At 43.5% G+C, this 19169-nt stretch overlaps 1 protein-coding gene across 3 annotated transcripts in view; it reads left to right on the top strand.

The window, feature by feature from the left end:
* Nucleotides 1–19169, top strand: part of rarga (retinoic acid receptor gamma a) — a 68927-nt gene that overhangs the window by 36270 nt on the left and 13488 nt on the right. Inside the window, exon 1 of one of the 3 annotated variants that reach the window (XM_007556560.2) lies at nucleotides 8594–9167. The exons of the other annotated variants lie outside the window; for them this stretch is intronic. Coding sequence (XP_007556622.1) covers nucleotides 9023–9167 — 145 coding nt within the window. The 5' untranslated portion in view covers nucleotides 8594–9022. Of the gene's footprint in view, nucleotides 1–8593; nucleotides 9168–19169 lie in introns of those variants that run through there. 3 annotated transcript variants of the gene reach the window in all.

The following is a 19169-nucleotide window of genomic DNA, read 5'->3' as shown; positions in this document are numbered from 1 at the left end:
GCTTTGTATTTTTAAAGTTTACTCAAGCAGTAACATTATAAGTAGAGATGCACAGGTCACAGTTTTGTGGTTGACTTTGATCTTCATTTTTCTGTAACTGCCTTGGCCTGCTGATTCTGGCTGCCCTTCAGAAACTTTCATATTAGAAGATGAAAGAACAGCAACTATTTTGTGGGCCTTTCAGCTGCGTGTGATCATTTATCATTTATAGGAGTAGAGGCAATGTTACACTCTGTGAGACACAGAGAGAGAGAGAGAGAGAGAGAGAGAAGGTAAAATTGCTATAAATTTCGTACAGCAACTCCTATTAATCATTTTCTTGGTTAGCTTTGCTAAAAATAGCAATCTCTATGCATATTTTCTTGGAAGGTTTGATTATTACCTTGTCTCTGAGACTTCTCAAAGGCAACCAATATGCATATTCATGATGTTGTTGCAATAGGGTGCAAAGTGAGGCACAGTTACAACAAGAAGGTCCTGCGTTCAAATCCCTGCCTGAGGTCCTTCTGCATGTTCTCCCTGTGCATGCTTCAACTCTCTCTGGGTACTCCGGCTTCCTGCTACAGTCCAAAATCATTAAGAGAGACCATTAGGTTGAATGGTCTCTCTTAATTGTCCTTAGGTGTGAGTGTGTGTGTCTATGTTGCCCTGCGATGTACTGGTGAGCTGTCCAGGGTGTTCCCTGCCTCTCGCCCAATGTCAGCTGAAAATAGGCACCAGCCCCCCACCCCACACCCCAAGACCCTGTAGGGATAAGGGGCTTTAGATAATGGTTGATTGTTTGTTGCAGCCTGGAAAATATTTTTGTAGCTTCAGGACCTTTGTTTCAGATTGATTTGAGTGGCAGTGTCACACCTCCCCGTTCGCAGATCTGTCTCACCCCACAGTAATAGCCAAGCCCATTAATGGGCAGAGCAGCCTATAAATAAACAGTCTCAATCCTTGCAGTTGCCTAAAGTGTTTTTTTTTTTTTTCTTCTTCTTAATCTAATTTTTATGTGAGGCTTTGCTTATGCATAAGCAAGACGGTGTGAATTAGTTCTTGCACAGATTGTGTCTGTTTGCAAAATCCCATATGTTAACCTGTGGTGGTGTTCAGAAGTCTGTTTTGTGGGGGACAGTGGGCACCCAGACTGCATGTCGAATGCAGAGACAGACAATGTGCCAGGGCTGGATTCCTCAAGTCCGTGCTGGAATCCACCTCTGCTCTAAAAGCAGTTTATAGCCCTCTCCGCAGCGTCAGTCGCACCGCTGTAAATAAAACCAATCAACCACAGCATGGACTGGTTGCTTGTGTTTTCCTGAAGTTTGTGGTGTGTTCTTCTCCCCCCCGATCCCCGAAAAAGTGTGTTTCACAAACTTCTTGATTCCGTAACATTATATGAGAATTCCTGCCAAATGTTTGAGGCCAAATGTTTGAGTTTGGAGTAAAACTGGGAGTTCTTTCACAATGTTTTGTTGGTTCAAGTTATTGTGGCAGCCCACTCCTACACCCAATGTCTGGCTGCTCCCATTGTAGCTGTTTACTGAGAACAGCTCTCTGGCTGCCAACCACGTTTTTCCTATGAACAAAGGCGTGGGCAATTGGCAAACTTTCTGTGTGTGCGTGTGGGCTTTATTAGAACAAACACCTGAGAGTTGCATATGCGAGCATGTGCAAGGTCTGTTTATAGCACATACATTTAAGCACTCGTGATAAATGTGAGGAGAACGGTTCTGTCGCCAACATGTTATTGACTGACAGCCAGGCTCAAATGTTGCTGAGGGGTGCAGTGTTATGAGAAAATGTAGGCCGGGACTGGAAATCCAGGAGAGCATGACTGCCCTGGCTCTGTGTATGTGTGAATGGGTTGTGTTTACGCAGCCGACGGCACAGGGCCGGGAGTGGTGAGCGACTGGTGTTGGACAGCTATTATCTGAGCTCAGAAGTGGAGAGTGATGGGGACGGATAGAGGAGGCCCGTTGGAGTTGTTTTTCCTCAAACATTAGTCAAATTCTGCCAGTGTGTGTGTATGAGCAACTGCCATGAACATCCTTGCGGTAATGGTGCATTAGTTCATTTGTATATGCCAGCATCAGATGATTTGTTTGTGTATTTATGTGTTCATTTCGGCACGAGCGTGTCTTTGCCTGTATACTTTGGCTGTGAGGGGGAACAGGTGTGCACAAACCGACAAGCCTGTAATTGTGCGCTTGTAGCTGCTAGTTTGGGATAAGATGAATGGCACCAGGGAATTTCACGGATGCCCTCATGTGCAACTTTTAAGTGTTTCTCTTTGTTTGTGTTCAAGAGATACGGTCACTATTGATAATCAAGTTGAACTGGGAAACAGAAAAATGTGATACCATGTAGGGAACCTAGTGGTTATCTGGTTAGTGGTTAAAATTCTCTGTTTTATTTAATTTATTTTATATCGAGGCATCTCCATAACCAAATAAAACAAACATAGTTTAATGAATAAAATAGGTGGACTATGCAGGTGTTGTATTTGAGTAGATATTTTAATCTGGTGTTTCTGGGAAGAAATGAACAAGTTAACCTCTGTATCCCCATTGGAACACATTCGTTAAATTTCAAATTTGAAAATGCACTTAATAAATTAAGGCTATTTATACCAACAAAAAATGTTTGTAAAACAGTAACAAATAGGATTGATTTCACAATGTTAATGTTGTCGTAGGCATCTAATCCAGTCCAGACTCCTGCCAAACTGTGAACTAGCTTCTAAAAATTTTCAAACGTAAATTGAGATTTTTGCTTTTGGTTGCAAGTTTGCCTGTCATTTTATTCTCATGTTGCTTACAGATTCTGTTCTCTCAATCACCTTTTCTGTTATGTACCATAAATTCAGAATCTCACCAGATAAACTATTTAAATGCTAATATGGCCAAATGTTGTCTCCCAGCCTAACAGTGTCTTTATTAGGTAGCTGCATTGACACAACAGGGCAATAACTCAAGAACTATTTCCTGTCTTACTTCATAGATTGGCCTACAGGCTGCATGACTGGTTGCAGACATTTTAAACTGCTCTAACAAGGAGGCATGTAAATCTATTCCCAGACAACCACAGCCGAGATGCACCGTTCACTGGCAAGAGCTGCCTCGTAGCTCATGCAAGCTGGCTGGCTGGCTTGCTTGCATGTTTGACTTTAGCATAAGCACTGTTGCTAAGCTAAGAAAAAGCATAATTTAATGTTTGCTCTTTCGCAGAAACTTTCTCAGCCGCGACTCTTTCCACACATTCTAACTTTTCCTATGTCCACATGTTCATTCAAACTACAACCCAATTAAACATCTTCTTAGAAGGAGACTGCGACTGGTCAAACCGACATCTGCCGCTAAATGCTACAAAAATGTATTGCTAGGAATTATTCAAATAATAATAATAATAATAATAATAATAATAATAAAGTAAGTATTATCAAACACTTCATTTAAACACTGTTGTGCTTAAATAAGATTAGACAATTGTGATAGTTAGCTTGCACTGCAAAAAGTTAGAATTTCACCAGTTTTGGCTGTTTTGCTTCTTTTTTTGTACGCCTGTGACTATAAGTGTGAATTTATCTTCCTTTTACAGCATGAGGGCAACAATTCCGAAGTAATAAAACCAATGTTAACACACTCATCGATTCATTGAGCCGCTGTGGAAAGTTATTTCTCTGAAGCAGAGACAAGAGGGGCATTATCGCTCACACACATGACACACTCTCATGAGCAGGCACAGGGGAAAAACAGCACATGCTCCTCAGTGGTTTCAAACAAGCCGATAATATATTTCCTCTTTAGCATGACCTGTAGCTGATCGAGAGTTTACTGTAAATGCCCTGCGATCAGACCTGAATTAAACAGCTAGACAACAAACCAGAAAGAAAGCGCATTCCTCTTTTGTCTCAACAGAACTGTTCGGATTGTCTCTGTCAGCGGCGCATTCATGCATGTTAAGAGCAGTGAATCACAAGCAAAAAGAGCACACGTTCAACAGCTTTCTTTCTGTTCCACATGCCAATTACCCACTTAACTTCCTGTTGCGACAACTTGGAGGAGGAAATGAATCACAGAATGGCTTAAATCTAGACGCTCTCGTCAGAGTTTTTGGAGTCTCCGCCCCGGCGCAAGGTTGGGCAACTGGTTGGCGGTTGGTTGCCAAGCAAGAGTGAAAAACTTTCATATGCATCATTGCTCCACTGGGCCACTCAGAGCAGAAGTTTCCCAGCGACTTCTACATCTGATATGAGTCCGGGGTGTTTGTGCCAGTTTAGGGGACTTGCCTCTGTTGCCAGGAAAAAAAAAAAGAAACCAATCACAATGTGCATGCAGATCGTAAATCACTCAGATGATGAGCTTTGCTGTCTGTCTGTCTGTGCATTGTTTATTATAGATTTATGAATGAAGGAGGGAGTAAATGATTTCCACTCAGCATCTGCAGTTGTGGGAAGGACTTGTTCACTGCTGCGTGTGGGTGAGAATTCTCACTCTAATATCAGGCTTTGTNGTGTTTTCGGTAAAGTTACTCTCTTTTCTGTTTCGCATTATAGCCACAGCCGTGCTCACTGTAACATCTGGTAGGTTATTATATATTTAACCAACAGCATGAGCTCAATTTGCTAAAATAAGGTTGTAGAAGGTTTGAGAGAGTCCTTTTATCCATCACGGCATGCCTCTTGTGTGATATCTTAGAACGAGAAGCCTTTCTGTAGGTCATTAAAAAAAATGACAGAATGAGCTCATATTAATTTGCCCTGTTAAGGAGAGGGATTTCTTTCTATATGTGCTCATGTTTCAGTGTGTTGGCTTTTTAAGCTCTTTATTTTCACATCTATGCATTTGTATGTGCAGTCATTACCCACATTAGTTGATAATGTTATGTCAATATCTTCATTGGAAGAAAAATATTGACAAGTTCAGCACCTGCATTTTATGCTGCATTTTAAGTTTAGGCGTGCATTTTTCCTGTTTAGTAAAAAAGACAAAGTGTATGGCTTTTCATAAATGTCAGTGCAATCTGGTTCTTGCATATCATCAGTCTGACTGTGTTGGAATTGAGCCCATCATCTCCAGTGATCTGCTTCTGCAAGTGGACACTTGCCAAATTAAAAAAAAATAAAAATGCCTACATTCCTCTTTCAAAGTCGCTATGCTGCTTTAAAGTGGAGGCTCGTCTTTATTACCTCACACAAAACTGAGTTTTTTACGGTTTGGCTGAAAGCTGAATGACTGTATACAGAGGAAGTGGCAACAATGTGTTGTATATGTCTTATCTGTAATTGGCATCAGAGTGTCAGACAGTAGTAAACCTGATTTTCCTGGGCTGCTGCTCACGTGCTGCTGAATGCAGACTTTGTCCAGCTGTCCTTTCTGTGAAACTAAATAAAAAAAAATGCTGTTTCTGCTCAAAAAGATTTTAAGTGCTTTCTTTTTTAAATTCCTCATATTAAACTCAGTCGAGGGTAGGAGCCAACACAAAATGACCAGCAATTTGGCAGTTGGTGAAAATGAGATATTTCCAAAAACCAGAAATGAATACAGAGAACTTTGTCAACTAAAACAAATCACGCAGTCAGGAAAAAATGGCCGTGGGGAACTTGATGAAATGGAGAGCATTCGCAGAAACAGAAGGGGAGAGAGAGAGAGAGAGAGAGAGAGAGAGAAAAACCCCAAAGAATTAAAGGAAAAAGAGATGGAGAGACTTGTGAGCCAGATTTGGGGAGAGAAAGAGGGAGGGCAGGATAAGTTTGGGGGGAAAGTTAGTGGCCCTGTGGGGGTTTCTTCTGGAGTTCAACCTCTCTGGCTGGGGAAGGAAGGGGAGGAAGGAGAGGGAGGGAGGGGGAAGCAGGGAACAACCTGGGTCAGCAGCAGTATGGAGTATGTGTAGATTAGATGTCTAAACTTGCTCTGCAAACTCTCCAAAGCCCTGAAAGACGTGCACAGCTCGTAGCTAGTTGCCAATAAGACGGGAACCTGTGGGGCTAGTGGTCTCGGTTACCGCCTCAAAGACCGTCAAAAGAAATGTTAAAAAACACAGAAATCGACAAGGCTCCATAAATCTAAAAAAAAAAAAAAACAAAACAAAACAAACAAAAAAAAAACACAAAACAGAGGAGTCTCTAGTGTGAGAGCATGATAAAAAGTGATAGTGTTGCAGCTCGCCAGTCCAAAAATTTATTACATAGAACTTTTTTGAGCACCTGGGGATTATCCAGTTTTTGGTTTCCAGAATCCTGGATGAAATTAGCTGCTGGGCAAGAAAAAAAAAACAAAAGCAAGGCAGAAAGGAGACAAAAGATGAGGAAAAGAATGCATATTTAATAATTGTGTAAGTTGGTTGACAGAGGGCAAGAGCAATATGGACTTGAAATTTTCTCACAGCATTTTGTGATATAGCGATAACAATCAAAGTGATGATTAAAAACATTTTTTTACTGCTTAAAAACAAAACTTATCCATTTTAATATAAATATTATGTTCAGTACACCATTTATAAGTAGTAATACTACTTATAAATACTACTACTGAATAGCTAGACAGCACATAATATGAAATCAGAAATATAAATACTGATACTTCCTAATGCTTTCATGGAACTAACGCTGAAAGAAAAAAAAAAAAAACAAACTTCAGCAGTAAGAATCACAAACCCAACCAAACTGTACATTTCTAGGATAAAGATAGAGTTTATTGCGATATTTACACTTTTAATCACAACCCTCATGAGTTAGTCCTCCCGGAAAAGAAAAAGGTTGCATTTACAGTAGCTCCCAAATTAATAAATTAGATCAACAACACAGTCACCAAAATACCCATGGCTGACAGAAAACGAAATGAACTCCAAACTAATTTTCATGTCAGCTGTGAGACAACTTTTAAAAGCAGAAATGCACATCGTACACATTTGTAAAAAAAAAAAAAATCTGGCAAACTTTTAGCCTCTCAATCAACGAAGGGGTTTAAAGCTGAGAGGCAGGAACGAAAGAAGAAGGCGAAAAAAAGCTGCAACATCACTGATGGAAGCAGTTTGTCATCCAACCTAAATGCTTTGGCTCTTGTCGTCATAAAGCCTGCTTTTATGACCTGACAGCTGTACGAAGAAACGCATAAAAACTGCTGATGCTGTTTACTGTCAGACGGAACAAAAGAGCTCTTTAAATGTGCGCCTGTCTGCGTGATTAGTGTGCGGCCTGCGTTTGAGTCCGACTTTCTGTACGCGGCGACTTAAGAAAACAAACCAGACGTCTCAGAGCCGGAGCAGTCGCTTTTGGGTCAACAAACACCGTAATGAAAATCGATCAAACTGGCCAGAAATGAAAAAAAAAAAAGCAAAACAAAACAAAAAAAATAAAAAAAAATAAGCATGGTTACTTTCATCAGACAGGGAACGAGTGAAGTGTTAGACTGAAAGAGAGAAAGAAAGGACGGAGGGGGGAAAAGGAGTGAGGGCACAGTGTGTTTATGGAGAGTGTAGCCCGCAGCACAGATTGACAGGAAATGGTGTCTTTTTTTGCCTCCTGGGCTGTACCACTTGTGCCGGGTTGACAGGGGTGGAGATGAATGTGCAGAGCTCACAGAGTCAGCCTATTCTATTATCACATATCTCCCATTGTATCAGGATGTTTGCTCTGGCCCAGCCAGAGTCTGTCAGTCTGCTGAGCAACAGTTAGGACCGGCGGCTGGCTTGTTTTATTGACCGTGGACTGCCTATTGATTTCCCTCCCCCTGATTTACTATCGCTGTGAGGGCGCTGCTGCTCTTTCAAATTGAATCGCTTTCATCGATACTCTTGAACGGCGAGCGTGAGAGAAGACGGCAAGCGCTTCGCGGCAGAAACACGAATGACCGGAGGGCCTCCTTTTTGACGCGTCAGACGTCATGTCCTGTGCTGTCCGCATCCTTGCGTCAGCTTCGGCGGGTATAAATCACAAATGAGGTCAAGTGAGCCTGCGAGGAGTGTGTCTAGCACATGGTGTGTTTGTATATTGGAGGTATTTGTCTGTGTAAATGCACTGCTGGGATTGAGCAAGGCAGCCCTCATTCATCACTGTAAAAGTACTTCCTGAGGGGAAAGGCAGAAAGCGCTGCCCCGTCCTCTGTTCCCTGGAGCAGACAGAGAAGAAGGAGGGAGAGATTCTCAACTCCCCCCCACCCCTCTCCTTTCCTCTCCTCTCCCCCCTGGCATCTGGTTTCTGGGTTCAGCCACATCACAATGTTCTTCCTTTCTTTCTCTCTCTCTCTTTCTATGTCTCGTACTCTCTCTTTGACGAGCACATACACACCAGGCCTGTGGCTGGGGCTTTAATATGGTTATGATTAGAGACGGGGGGGCAATGGGGAGGGGGAGAGAGAAAAGGGGCTCATATTTACCGCAGAAAACTTGGGGAGGTGCCGTGTGAAGCAGATCTGAACTGAAGATGCTTGCGAAGAAGGGGGTGTTTGTTTTGCATCAAGCACGAACGCGGGACAGGCATGGCGATAAAGTTTTGCCCTTTGAGCAGATCGGTTGCGCCTTTCGTGCAAGCGCCGCTGCCGGACAGCACCCATCACTCCTCCCCCTCCCCTCCTTTTGGTTCCTCTGCTCCCCGCCTCCTCTGGCATTCTCTCCGACTCTCTCCACCCCCCTCTCAGAGCGTCATGCCTAGGCAGTTGGTTCACTCCGCCGTGTCTGGGGCTCAGCGAGAACTCTGAGAGGCTGTTATTTAGGTCTGTTACAGCGCACCGAGCAGGGGAGGGGGGGAAAGCAGAGAGGCAGAGATCAGCCCTCAGGAACCAGATCTGCATTCCAGCCGGGACGGGAAAAAAAAAAAAAAAGCGGGGGGGTGGAAGCTCGGCATCTGCAGGAGGGACGGAGAGTGACAGCGAGGGAGAAGTTGAAAGGGGAGGGAAGCGGGTCCAGATAGCTCCGACGGGCTGTGTTGTTGTCACTGCGTCGGTGAGTGACGTGAGCAGTGGAAGCAGGACAGGAGCGGCAGGCAGGCGGGCAGGACTGAGCCTCGTAGTGATTTGTGCTGAGGGTTGGGGGGGCAAACATGTTTGACTGCATGGAAGCCCTGGGAATGGGCCCCCGTCAGCTCTATGATGTCACCAGCCGCGGTGCGTGCATGCTGCGGAAGGCGAGCCCCTTCTTCCCGGCTTTGGACCCCTTCGCCTGGACGGGCAGTGCCAGTGTTCAGTGTAAGTGGCTTCCAGCTTGGCTTCATGTGTGACACACTCCATTCTTTCTAGTTCTCTCTCTCTCTCTGTGTCTCTCTCTCACGCACACAGACACAAACACACTCCTTCTTGTTGCTGTCTTGTTTACCCCTCAGGGCTCGACTGAGGGGGCTGCTGTCAGGGGGCTGCAGAGCAGGACAGGAAAAGACTGGGACAGACAGTCTCTTCTTTCCTTTTCTCTCTTAGCAGCCAGCTTTTGGCTGCTCGGAGATTAAGACAGAAACTTTCCACCGGGATGCTACATTGAACGGGTTGGCTGTGTTTATTTACTTTGGTGACCTCATGAGAGTCAAGTTCCAGTCACAATAAGAGCCACTTGAGGTTTGAACTTGCCTTGTCAAAGTAGAGCGACAGGAAGCAAATTCCTCTTCAAAAACTATTCCCTTCCGTGCCTCATGTCACTTTCCTAAAGCAATGCTGTCTTTGGGAGTTTTGACCTGCCTCCTGTAGCCTTTGTGGGTCAGGGATTTGGTTTACGCTTATGGAAAGCCAAACAGCCTCGAATTAATAAGCTGATGAATTATTTAGGGAATAAATTAATGAAGAAATGGGAGCACACACACAGTCCTGACAAAGCAAAGAGGCCAGCTCTCTCCGCTCTCTCTATTTCCCTGTTGTTGCTCTGTCGGACTTGAGAAACGCCTCTGTCACTTAAGCCAACTGGGGTCCATTTTTCTACAACCTTCGGTGTGGCGACTACTGCCGTGTGAGTGTGTGATAGTTGGGGGGAAAAAAACACAATAGGTGTAAGTGGGGGGGGGGGAAGAGCCAGTTATGATAGTGGAGTGGAAAGCATTCAAGAATGTACGAAAAGCTGGAGGTGATGGGGGACTTTTCTTTTTCTTTTTTCTTCCTTGCTTTCTTCTGCGAGCTTGTCCTTCTGCTTTTTGTTCCTTGTTACTGCGTCTCGGTGGGGGGAGTCATCTGTCTTCATTAATCGTGAAGACACCAGCATTTCAGTGGCCGTCATGCACACTGGCTGAGCTTTAATGAAGACAGATGCCCTGTCATCGGAGGCTGAGGCCAGAGGGGACTCAAGCCAGCCCCAGCCTGCTCCGCTACAGCTAAGCAAATCCCAGATCATAACAAGATGAGATTTGTTTATTTGAATCAGGCCTCTCTCTTTTTTTTTTTTTGATGCACCATCACACTTGGACGCATTTAAAAGAGTGTTGGCACCTCAGATGACAGAGATGTACTTTTTTTATATTTCAGTTTTCACTCTTTGCTCCCCCCCTCACGAATCGAAGGTGCAAAGAAGTGCCAGGAAGCTACCCCAAGGGCAGGAGAGCCAAGTCTGGCAGAGCAAGTGGAGGCTGGTTTGGTGTACTGTTTCAAAACCCTCTGCGCTCAGTAACCTTTGTAAACAAGGCTGCCCTATTGCCACACAACAAGCCATAATGCCTCTCTTTGCTGAAGCGGTTGCTCCTCATTGTCCTCATCAATGAGGCTGATGAATTGATGTTTGAGTCTGATATCTCATTAAGTTCAGCCAGCTGCAGCACGACAGAGGGACCTGCCCGGGTCCTTATGCCATACTCACAGAGGCATGATCCCTGCATACCAAATTAAAGTGCTGTTTTATTTTTTTTGTTTGTTTTTTTTTTTCTGAGAAGTCATTTGACTCCGCCATGACGCTTGAAAATGAATCAAACCGTTCTTTTTTTTTTTTTTTTTCTTCTCAAGTAAAAATAGTTTTAATCTCTAGCGTGGTAGAAATAGATGGAAATTGTGATTTTTCTATGACTAAAAATGTTTGTCCCACTAAATCTTCCAGCAGATGAGTGTAAGCTGTTGTCCCGGCAGTAAATCTGCAGTGGTGATAAGTGTCACTGCCGCTGGCTGTTAGCCAGGGACAATCGGCTGACTTAAAAGTGCATGGTAGGTTTTCCTGTTTTTGTCCTCAAGTAGGGAGACCTCAATGTCAGGGGTTAGTCAGAGGCTACGGCCTGGCCAGTTGTCAGGGTTGCTGCATGTGTGGCTCGCTGAAAAGTGGACCCTTTCAACCAGCCCCGGCCCATGTAATGCTCTTAAGTGCCTTATGCCACAGAGCTGGTACTACATCTGAGCTGCCCCACACGTAGGGATAATGGACACTGATTTAGTCATATGTCAATGAGAACTGAATTAGTCAACTTCTAGGCAAGCCATTTGAGGGAGCCCATGCACACCAACCCCTGCACTGTCAATTTTCATTTGCTAGAAGAATGAGGCAATCACGCTTAGCAGTTGCGAGGGGTCAGAAAAAGGGAAAGTGTGTTTTTCTCATCGGCACACGCCCGTGGCTCGGCCTCTCCGCAGCACAGTTTGGATATTCATTTTGATACTCTCATGAGCCTGAGTAATAATGTCTCTAACACACTTCCACAGTCACACACACGCTCTTTGTCCCCCCACCCCTTTTTTTTTTTCCCCAATGTGCTGTTTGGAGGTGATCTGAGGAGCTAATTAAAATAAGGTTGTACATCTCAGCATCAGTGGCCGAAGAAATAGGAGTTGCCTGTGACCGCTGGCACATTCTGGCCTGATAATTCTCTCTCCGATACAAGTCTGCAGTTATTTCATTATAATTACAAAAGATTCAATTAAAAGATTAGGATGCCTTTGGGGGGAGGAGCTGGGTATATAGATAGCACTATCTCGCGTGGGAGGATGTGTGTGTGTGTGTGTGTGCTTGTGTAAGAAAAAGTGGGAAATGCAGAGTAATATTTCAATTCTGACAAGGAACTGGGACTATATTGATGCACATATACGTGAATCTTGTTAATCCTTTGAAGAGTTTATCAAAACACGGTGTTGAAGTTGGGATTAATTTAGCTAGTTGGAGGTCTCTGATCTGTAACGGACGCATACAAGTAGTAATAAGGCTTGTTACACTGAAAAGGGATTTCAAGGAAGAAGTCGTTTTGCTTTGTATTTTTAAAGTTTACTCAAGCAGTAACATTATAAGTAGAGATGCACAGATCACAGTTTTGTGGTTGACTTTGATCTTCATTTTTCAGTAACTGCCTTGGCCTGCTGATTCTGGCTGCCCTTCAGAAACTTTCATATTAGAAGATGAAAGAACAGCAACTATTTTGTGGGCCTTTCAGCTGCGTGTGATCATTTATCATTTATAGGAGTAGAGGCAATGTTACACTCTGTGAGACACAGAGAGAGAGAGAGAGAGAGAGAGAGAAGGTAAAATTGCTATAAATTTCGTACAGCAACTCCTATTAATCATTTTCTTGGTTAGCTTTGCTAAAAATAGCAATCTCTATGCATATTTTCTTGGAAGGTTTGATTATTACCTTGTCTCTGAGACTTCTCAAAGGCAACCAATATGCATATTCATGATGTTGTTGCAATAGGGTGCAAAGTGAGGCACAGTTACAACAAGAAGGTCCTGCGTTCAAATCCCTGCCTGAGGTCCTTCTGCATGTTCTCCCTGTGCATGCTTCAACTCTCTCTGGGTACTCCGGCTTCCTGCTACAGTCCAAAATCATTAAGAGAGACCATTAGGTTGAATGGTCTCTCTTAATTGTCCTTAGGTGTGAGTGTGTGTGTCTATGTTGCCCTGCGATGTACTGGTGAGCTGTCCAGGGTGTTCCCTGCCTCTCGCCCAATGTCAGCTGAAAATAGGCACCAGCCCCCCACCCCACACCCCAAGACCCTGTAGGGATAAGGGGCTTTAGATAATGGTTGATTGTTTGTTGCAGCCTGGAAAATATTTTTGTAGCTTCAGGACCTTTGTTTCAGATTGATTTGAGTGGCAGTGTCACACCTCCCCGTTCGCAGATCTGTCTCACCCCACAGTAATAGCCAAGCCCATTAATGGGCAGAGCAGCCTATAAATAAACAGTCTCAATCCTTGCAGTTGCCTAAAGTGTTTTTTTTTTTTTTCTTCTTCTTAATCTAATTTTTATGTGAGGCTTTGCTTATGCATAAGCAAGACGGTGTGAATTAGTTCTTGCACAGATTGTGTCTGTTTGCAAAATCCCATATGTTAACCTGTGGTGGTGTTCAGAAGTCTGTTTTGTGGGGGACAGTGGGCACCCAGACTGCATGTCGAATGCAGAGACAGACAATGTGCCAGGGCTGGATTCCTCAAGTCCGTGCTGGAATCCACCTCTGCTCTAAAAGCAGTTTATAGCCCTCTCCGCAGCGTCAGTCGCACCGCTGTAAATAAAACCAATCAACCACAGCATGGACTGGTTGCTTGTGTTTTCCTGAAGTTTGTGGTGTGTTCTTCTCCCCCCCGATCCCCGAAAAAGTGTGTTTCACAAACTTCTTGATTCCGTAACATTATATGAGAATTCCTGCCAAATGTTTGAGGCCAAATGTTTGAGTTTGGAGTAAAACTGGGAGTTCTTTCACAATGTTTTGTTGGTTCAAGTTATTGTGGCAGCCCACTCCTACACCCAATGTCTGGCTGCTCCCATTGTAGCTGTTTACTGAGAACAGCTCTCTGGCTGCCAACCACGTTTTTCCTATGAACAAAGGCGTGGGCAATTGGCAAACTTTCTGTGTGTGCGTGTGGGCTTTATTAGAACAAACACCTGAGAGTTGCATATGCGAGCATGTGCAAGGTCTGTTTATAGCACATACATTTAAGCACTCGTGATAAATGTGAGGAGAACGGTTCTGTCGCCAACATGTTATTGACTGACAGCCAGGCTCAAATGTTGCTGAGGGGTGCAGTGTTATGAGAAAATGTAGGCCGGGACTGGAAATCCAGGAGAGCATGACTGCCCTGGCTCTGTGTATGTGTGAATGGGTTGTGTTTACGCAGCCGACGGCACAGGGCCGGGAGTGGTGAGCGACTGGTGTTGGACAGCTATTATCTGAGCTCAGAAGTGGAGAGTGATGGGGACGGATAGAGGAGGCCCGTTGGAGTTGTTTTTCCTCAAACATTAGTCAAATTCTGCCAGTGTGTGTGTATGAGCAACTGCCATGAACATCCTTGCGGTAATGGTGCATTAGTTCATTTGTATATGCCAGCATCAGATGATTTGTTTGTGTATTTATGTGTTCATTTCGGCACGAGCGTGTCTTTGCCTGTATACTTTGGCTGTGAGGGGGAACAGGTGTGCACAAACCGACAAGCCTGTAATTGTGCGCTTGTAGCTGCTAGTTTGGGATAAGATGAATGGCACCAGGGAATTTCACGGATGCCCTCATGTGCAACTTTTAAGTGTTTCTCTTTGTTTGTGTTCAAGAGATACGGTCACTATTGATAATCAAGTTGAACTGGGAAACAGAAAAATGTGATACCATGTAGGGAACCTAGTGGTTATCTGGTTAGTGGTTAAAATTCTCTGTTTTATTTAATTTATTTTATATCGAGGCATCTCCATAACCAAATAAAACAAACATAGTTTAATGAATAAAATAGGTGGACTATGCAGGTGTTGTATTTGAGTAGATATTTTAATCTGGTGTTTCTGGGAAGAAATGAACAAGTTAACCTCTGTATCCCCATTGGAACACATTCGTTAAATTTCAAATTTGAAAATGCACTTAATAAATTAAGGCTATTTATACCAACAAAAAATGTTTGTAAAACAGTAACAAATAGGATTGATTTCACAATGTTAATGTTGTCGTAGGCATCTAATCCAGTCCAGACTCCTGCCAAACTGTGAACTAGCTTCTAAAAATTTTCAAACGTAAATTGAGATTTTTGCTTTTGGTTGCAAGTTTGCCTGTCATTTTATTCTCATGTTGCTTACAGATTCTGTTCTCTCAATCACCTTTTCTGTTATGTACCATAAATTCAGAATCTCACCAGATAAACTATTTAAATGCTAATATGGCCAAATGTTGTCTCCCAGCCTAACAGTGTCTTTATTAGGTAGCTGCATTGACACAACAGGGCAATAACTCAAGAACTATTTCCTGTCTTACTTCATAGATTGGCCTACAGGCTGCATGACTGGTTGCAGACATTTTAAACTGCTCTAACAAGGAGGCATGTAAATCTATTCCCAGACAACCACAGCCGAGATGCACCGTTCACTGGCAAGAGCTGCCTCGTAGCTCATGCAAGCTGGCTGGCTTGCTTGCATGTTTGACTTTAGCATAAGCACTGTTGCTAAGCTAAGAAAAAGCATAATTCAATGTTTGCTCTTTCGCAGAAACTTTCTCAGCCGCGACTCTTTCCACACATTCTAACTTTTCCTATGTCCACATGTTCATTCAAACTACAACCCAATTAAACATCTTCTTAGAAGGAGACTGCGACTGGTCAAACCGACATCTGCCGCTAAATGCTACAAAAATGTATTGCTAGGAATTATTCAAATAATAATAACAATAATAATAATAATAATAATAAAGTAAGTATTATCAAACACTTCATTTAAACACTGTTGTGCTTAAATAAGATTAGACAATTGTGATAGTTAGCTTGCACTGCAAAAAGTTAGAATTTCACCAGTTTTGGCTGTTTTGCTTCTTTTTTTGTACGCCTGTGACTATAAGTGTGAATTTATCTTCCTTTTACAGCATGAGGGCAACAATTCCGAAGTAATAAAACCAATGTTAACACACTCATCGATTCATTGAGCCGCTGTGGAAAGTTATTTCTCTGAAGCAGAGACAAGAGGGGCATTATCGCTCACACACATGACACACTCTCATGAGCAGGCACAGGGGAAAAACAGCACATGCTCCTCAGTGGTTTCAAACAAGCCGATAATATATTTCCTCTTTAGCATGACCTGTAGCTGATCGAGAGTTTACTGTAAATGCCCTGCGATCAGACCTGAATTAAACAGCTAGACAACAAACCAGAAAGAAAGCGCATTCCTCTTTTGTCTCAACAGAACTGTTCGGATTGTCTCTGTCAGCGGCGCATTCATGCATGTTAAGAGCAGTGAATCACAAGCAAAAAGAGCACACGTTCAACAGCTTTCTTTCTGTTCCACATGCCAATTACCCACTTAACTTCCTGTTGCGACAACTTGGAGGAGGAAATGAATCACAGAATGGCTTAAATCTAGACGCTCTCGTCAGAGTTTTTGGAGTCTCCGCCCCGGCGCAAGGTTGGGCAACTGGTTGGCGGTTGGTTGCCAAGCAAGAGTGAAAAACTTTCATATGCATCATTGCTCCACTGGGCCACTCAGAGCAGAAGTTTCCCAGCGACTTCTACATCTGATATGAGTCCGGGGTGTTTGTGCCAGTTTAGGGGACTTGCCTCTGTTGCCAGGAAAAAAAAAAAGAAACCAATCACAATGTGCATGCAGATCGTAAATCACTCAGATGATGAGCTTTGCTGTCTGTCTGTCTGTGCATTGTTTATTATAGATTTATGAATGAAGGAGGGAGTAAATGATTTCCACTCAGCATCTGCAGTTGTGGGAAGGACTTGTTCACTGCTGCGTGTGGGTGAGAATTCTCACTCTAATATCAGGCTTTGTCTTTCCACGCTTTTGACCCCTTCCCAAAAAAAAAAAAAAAAGAGTGCTGGAGTGAATACTACTGTTGTTGTTTACATTATCCTCCTTTCCCCTCACTTCCTCTGACAGAGCAAGGGCTGCAGCCACGGCTGGGCTACTTCTACTTTTGAAGGTTTCTATTGTTGCGGGGAGGAAGCAATAGCAATTGAACGAGTGCGAGTGGCCTTGCCAGAGACAGACAGGTGAGAGCCAGGCTGCAGATGGTGGGAGGAAGTCTGCGAGGACGAGAAAAAAAACAAAACAAAAAAAACCCCAAGGATCAAAGAGGCAGGGTTTCCCTCGATGACTGCTCTCTCTCCTTTTCTCTCCTCACCTCAGCCGTCTGCATGCCTGCGCTCCCCGTCCGCTTCCTTGCCTTGGCCGCCAGTTATTCTGTCTTCCTTGACATGATCAATGGCCCAGGCCAGTGTGGGGCTGCCAGGTTCGGGTTCACTCTCCAGTCACAGGAGGTGAGACGTGTTCCTCCCCGTCTTCTGGTGGGCAGATGACGAGTCAGTTGGAGCTCACCGCAGGGACATGTGAGACAGATTTTTTTCCACAGATCTGCACTTAACTGTCTGCTTTTTTTTTGTTGTTTTTTTTTAATGCATGTGCCACTCATAAAAGGCCACCAACCGAAAAAAAAAAAACGTAAAAAAAATAATAAAAAAACCAAACAAAAAAAACCCTTGATTGAAATCGTATTTCCTAGAATTTTCTCTCTCTTTTAAAGCCTCCTTCCTCGGGTTTTGTACAGGGACATTTGAAGGAAACGTTCCTCACCGAGGTTTTACAGGGGGGGACCGGCAGTTTGTGTGTTTGAAGCCAACTTGTGCTTCTTAAGTTGACGGGGTAGTGTGGTACAGGGAAAGAGGTGGGGCAGGTTGTTGGTAGGGGAGAGGGGCGGGTGCGGGCCGCCAAATGTCAGCTTGGCCGACTCCATCAAGAAAATATCAAAAGGTCCTTTATGAGGTGCTGTAAAGAAGAAAGGGTGTTTTGAAAGTGACCAACAGCCTGCAGGGGTAATTCCACGTCTTAAAATGTACCTCGAGGAGACATGGCTGTCCCTCCTGCTGCCTTTGCTGTGCTCCGCCGTGTAAAGGTGTTTCTGTGTGGATAACAGAAAGTTTTCATAGGTGTTCTGGCAGCACTTTGTGAGCCAGCTTTGTAGCTACGCAGCTTATGAGCCACATGCCAAAATGTTTGTCAAGGACTTTCACATCTCTTTATCGTGCATGACTTTTACCGGTTATGGCAGAATGTTGTACATTTCTGGAGGTTTCCCCCCCAGCCAAGCAAAATTTTACAGAAAAAAAAAGAAGAAAACTATGGCTGACTTTAATCTAAACAGCATAAAAATGTGAGGGAGAAGTAAATCAAGGTGAGAACTTATGTAGATATATTGATATCTACATGTGGTAAAAATATATATATTTTTAGATATTGAAGGTGATTTATGGCCAAGTGAACTGAACACCTTTAGTAACTTACTTAGCAAATCCTCTTGCATCCTTTGTAAAAGGTGTTTGCCACTTTTAATTCTTCTCCAATGCGTCACCCAAGAATCCAGTGTTTCATAAACCCATCTGAAAGCTTGAACAGGATTTGTGACCTGTAAGAGAGCAGTAAGGTATGCGTAACGGCAAAGATTAAAGAGAAGTGACAGCAAATGCAGTGACGAAGATCCTCCGGAAAGACTGGTATTAAAAAGAGGAAGGAAACATGCGTGTGGTGTGGGGCCTTGGAGAGAGAGAGAGACTCGGAGTGATGGCAGGAAGATGTGGGCAGAGAGTGGGAGATTGAAGTGCGCTGGCACCGCCGACTAGGGCGTGGTACTTTCTTTTCCTCTTTCACAAAGCCTGCTTCTTTGTGGAAACCTTTTAGTGCGCTCATGGTCATTCAGTCAGTATCCTGCAGGGCTGCTGCCTCTGTCACGAAATGGAGAGCCAAGGGCAGCATCAAAGACCCCACCTTAATGTGCCAGGGATTCTCACGGCCCACTGTTCACAATTCTTTCCCAATCTGCTGTCCGTCTGCTGCCACTGTCTGCCCAGCACTCCGAGCAACATGCGAGCCTTTCAGGCTTTTAATAAATGTAGATGTAGGGACTTTCTTACAGTTGCACTTGGTTCCAAGGAATATTCTGGTTACAAAGAGAAGGGGGAGATTTTCGTGTTATTAGGTCTTATTAAAAAAGTTTGAAATTTATTGATGAGTGTGGTTAAATTGAATAAAGAGATGGAAATTTAATTTTTTTTTTGTACAGTTGTGGTAGAAAAGTTTTATTACTGCATTAGTGGTTATCACTAAAAGGAACATTTTTCTTTTTGTTGCTATTTTATCAGTTAGAGGATGTTTTCCTGATTTTTTTGAAGTAAGGTTTTTAACTGTTACAAGCCGTTAATATGTTATCCTCAGTTAATATCTCGCTTCTCTTTTTCTTTTTCTTTTTCTTTTTTGCATGAATCACGATTGGTTGGTTAGAAGAGATGAATTATTGTTTCTATAAATTGTTAGAGCATTTTTAAAGAGAAGTCTGCTTTGG

The sequence above is a fragment of the Poecilia formosa genome, unplaced genomic scaffold (genome assembly GCF_000485575.1).
Source record: "Poecilia formosa unplaced genomic scaffold, Poecilia_formosa-5.1.2 Scaffold80, whole genome shotgun sequence".
In the NCBI taxonomy this organism is placed as follows: domain Eukaryota; kingdom Metazoa; phylum Chordata; class Actinopteri; order Cyprinodontiformes; family Poeciliidae; genus Poecilia; species Poecilia formosa.
Note: the sequence above shows the minus strand (reverse complement) of the source record. Positions and strands in the feature narration are given on the sequence as shown.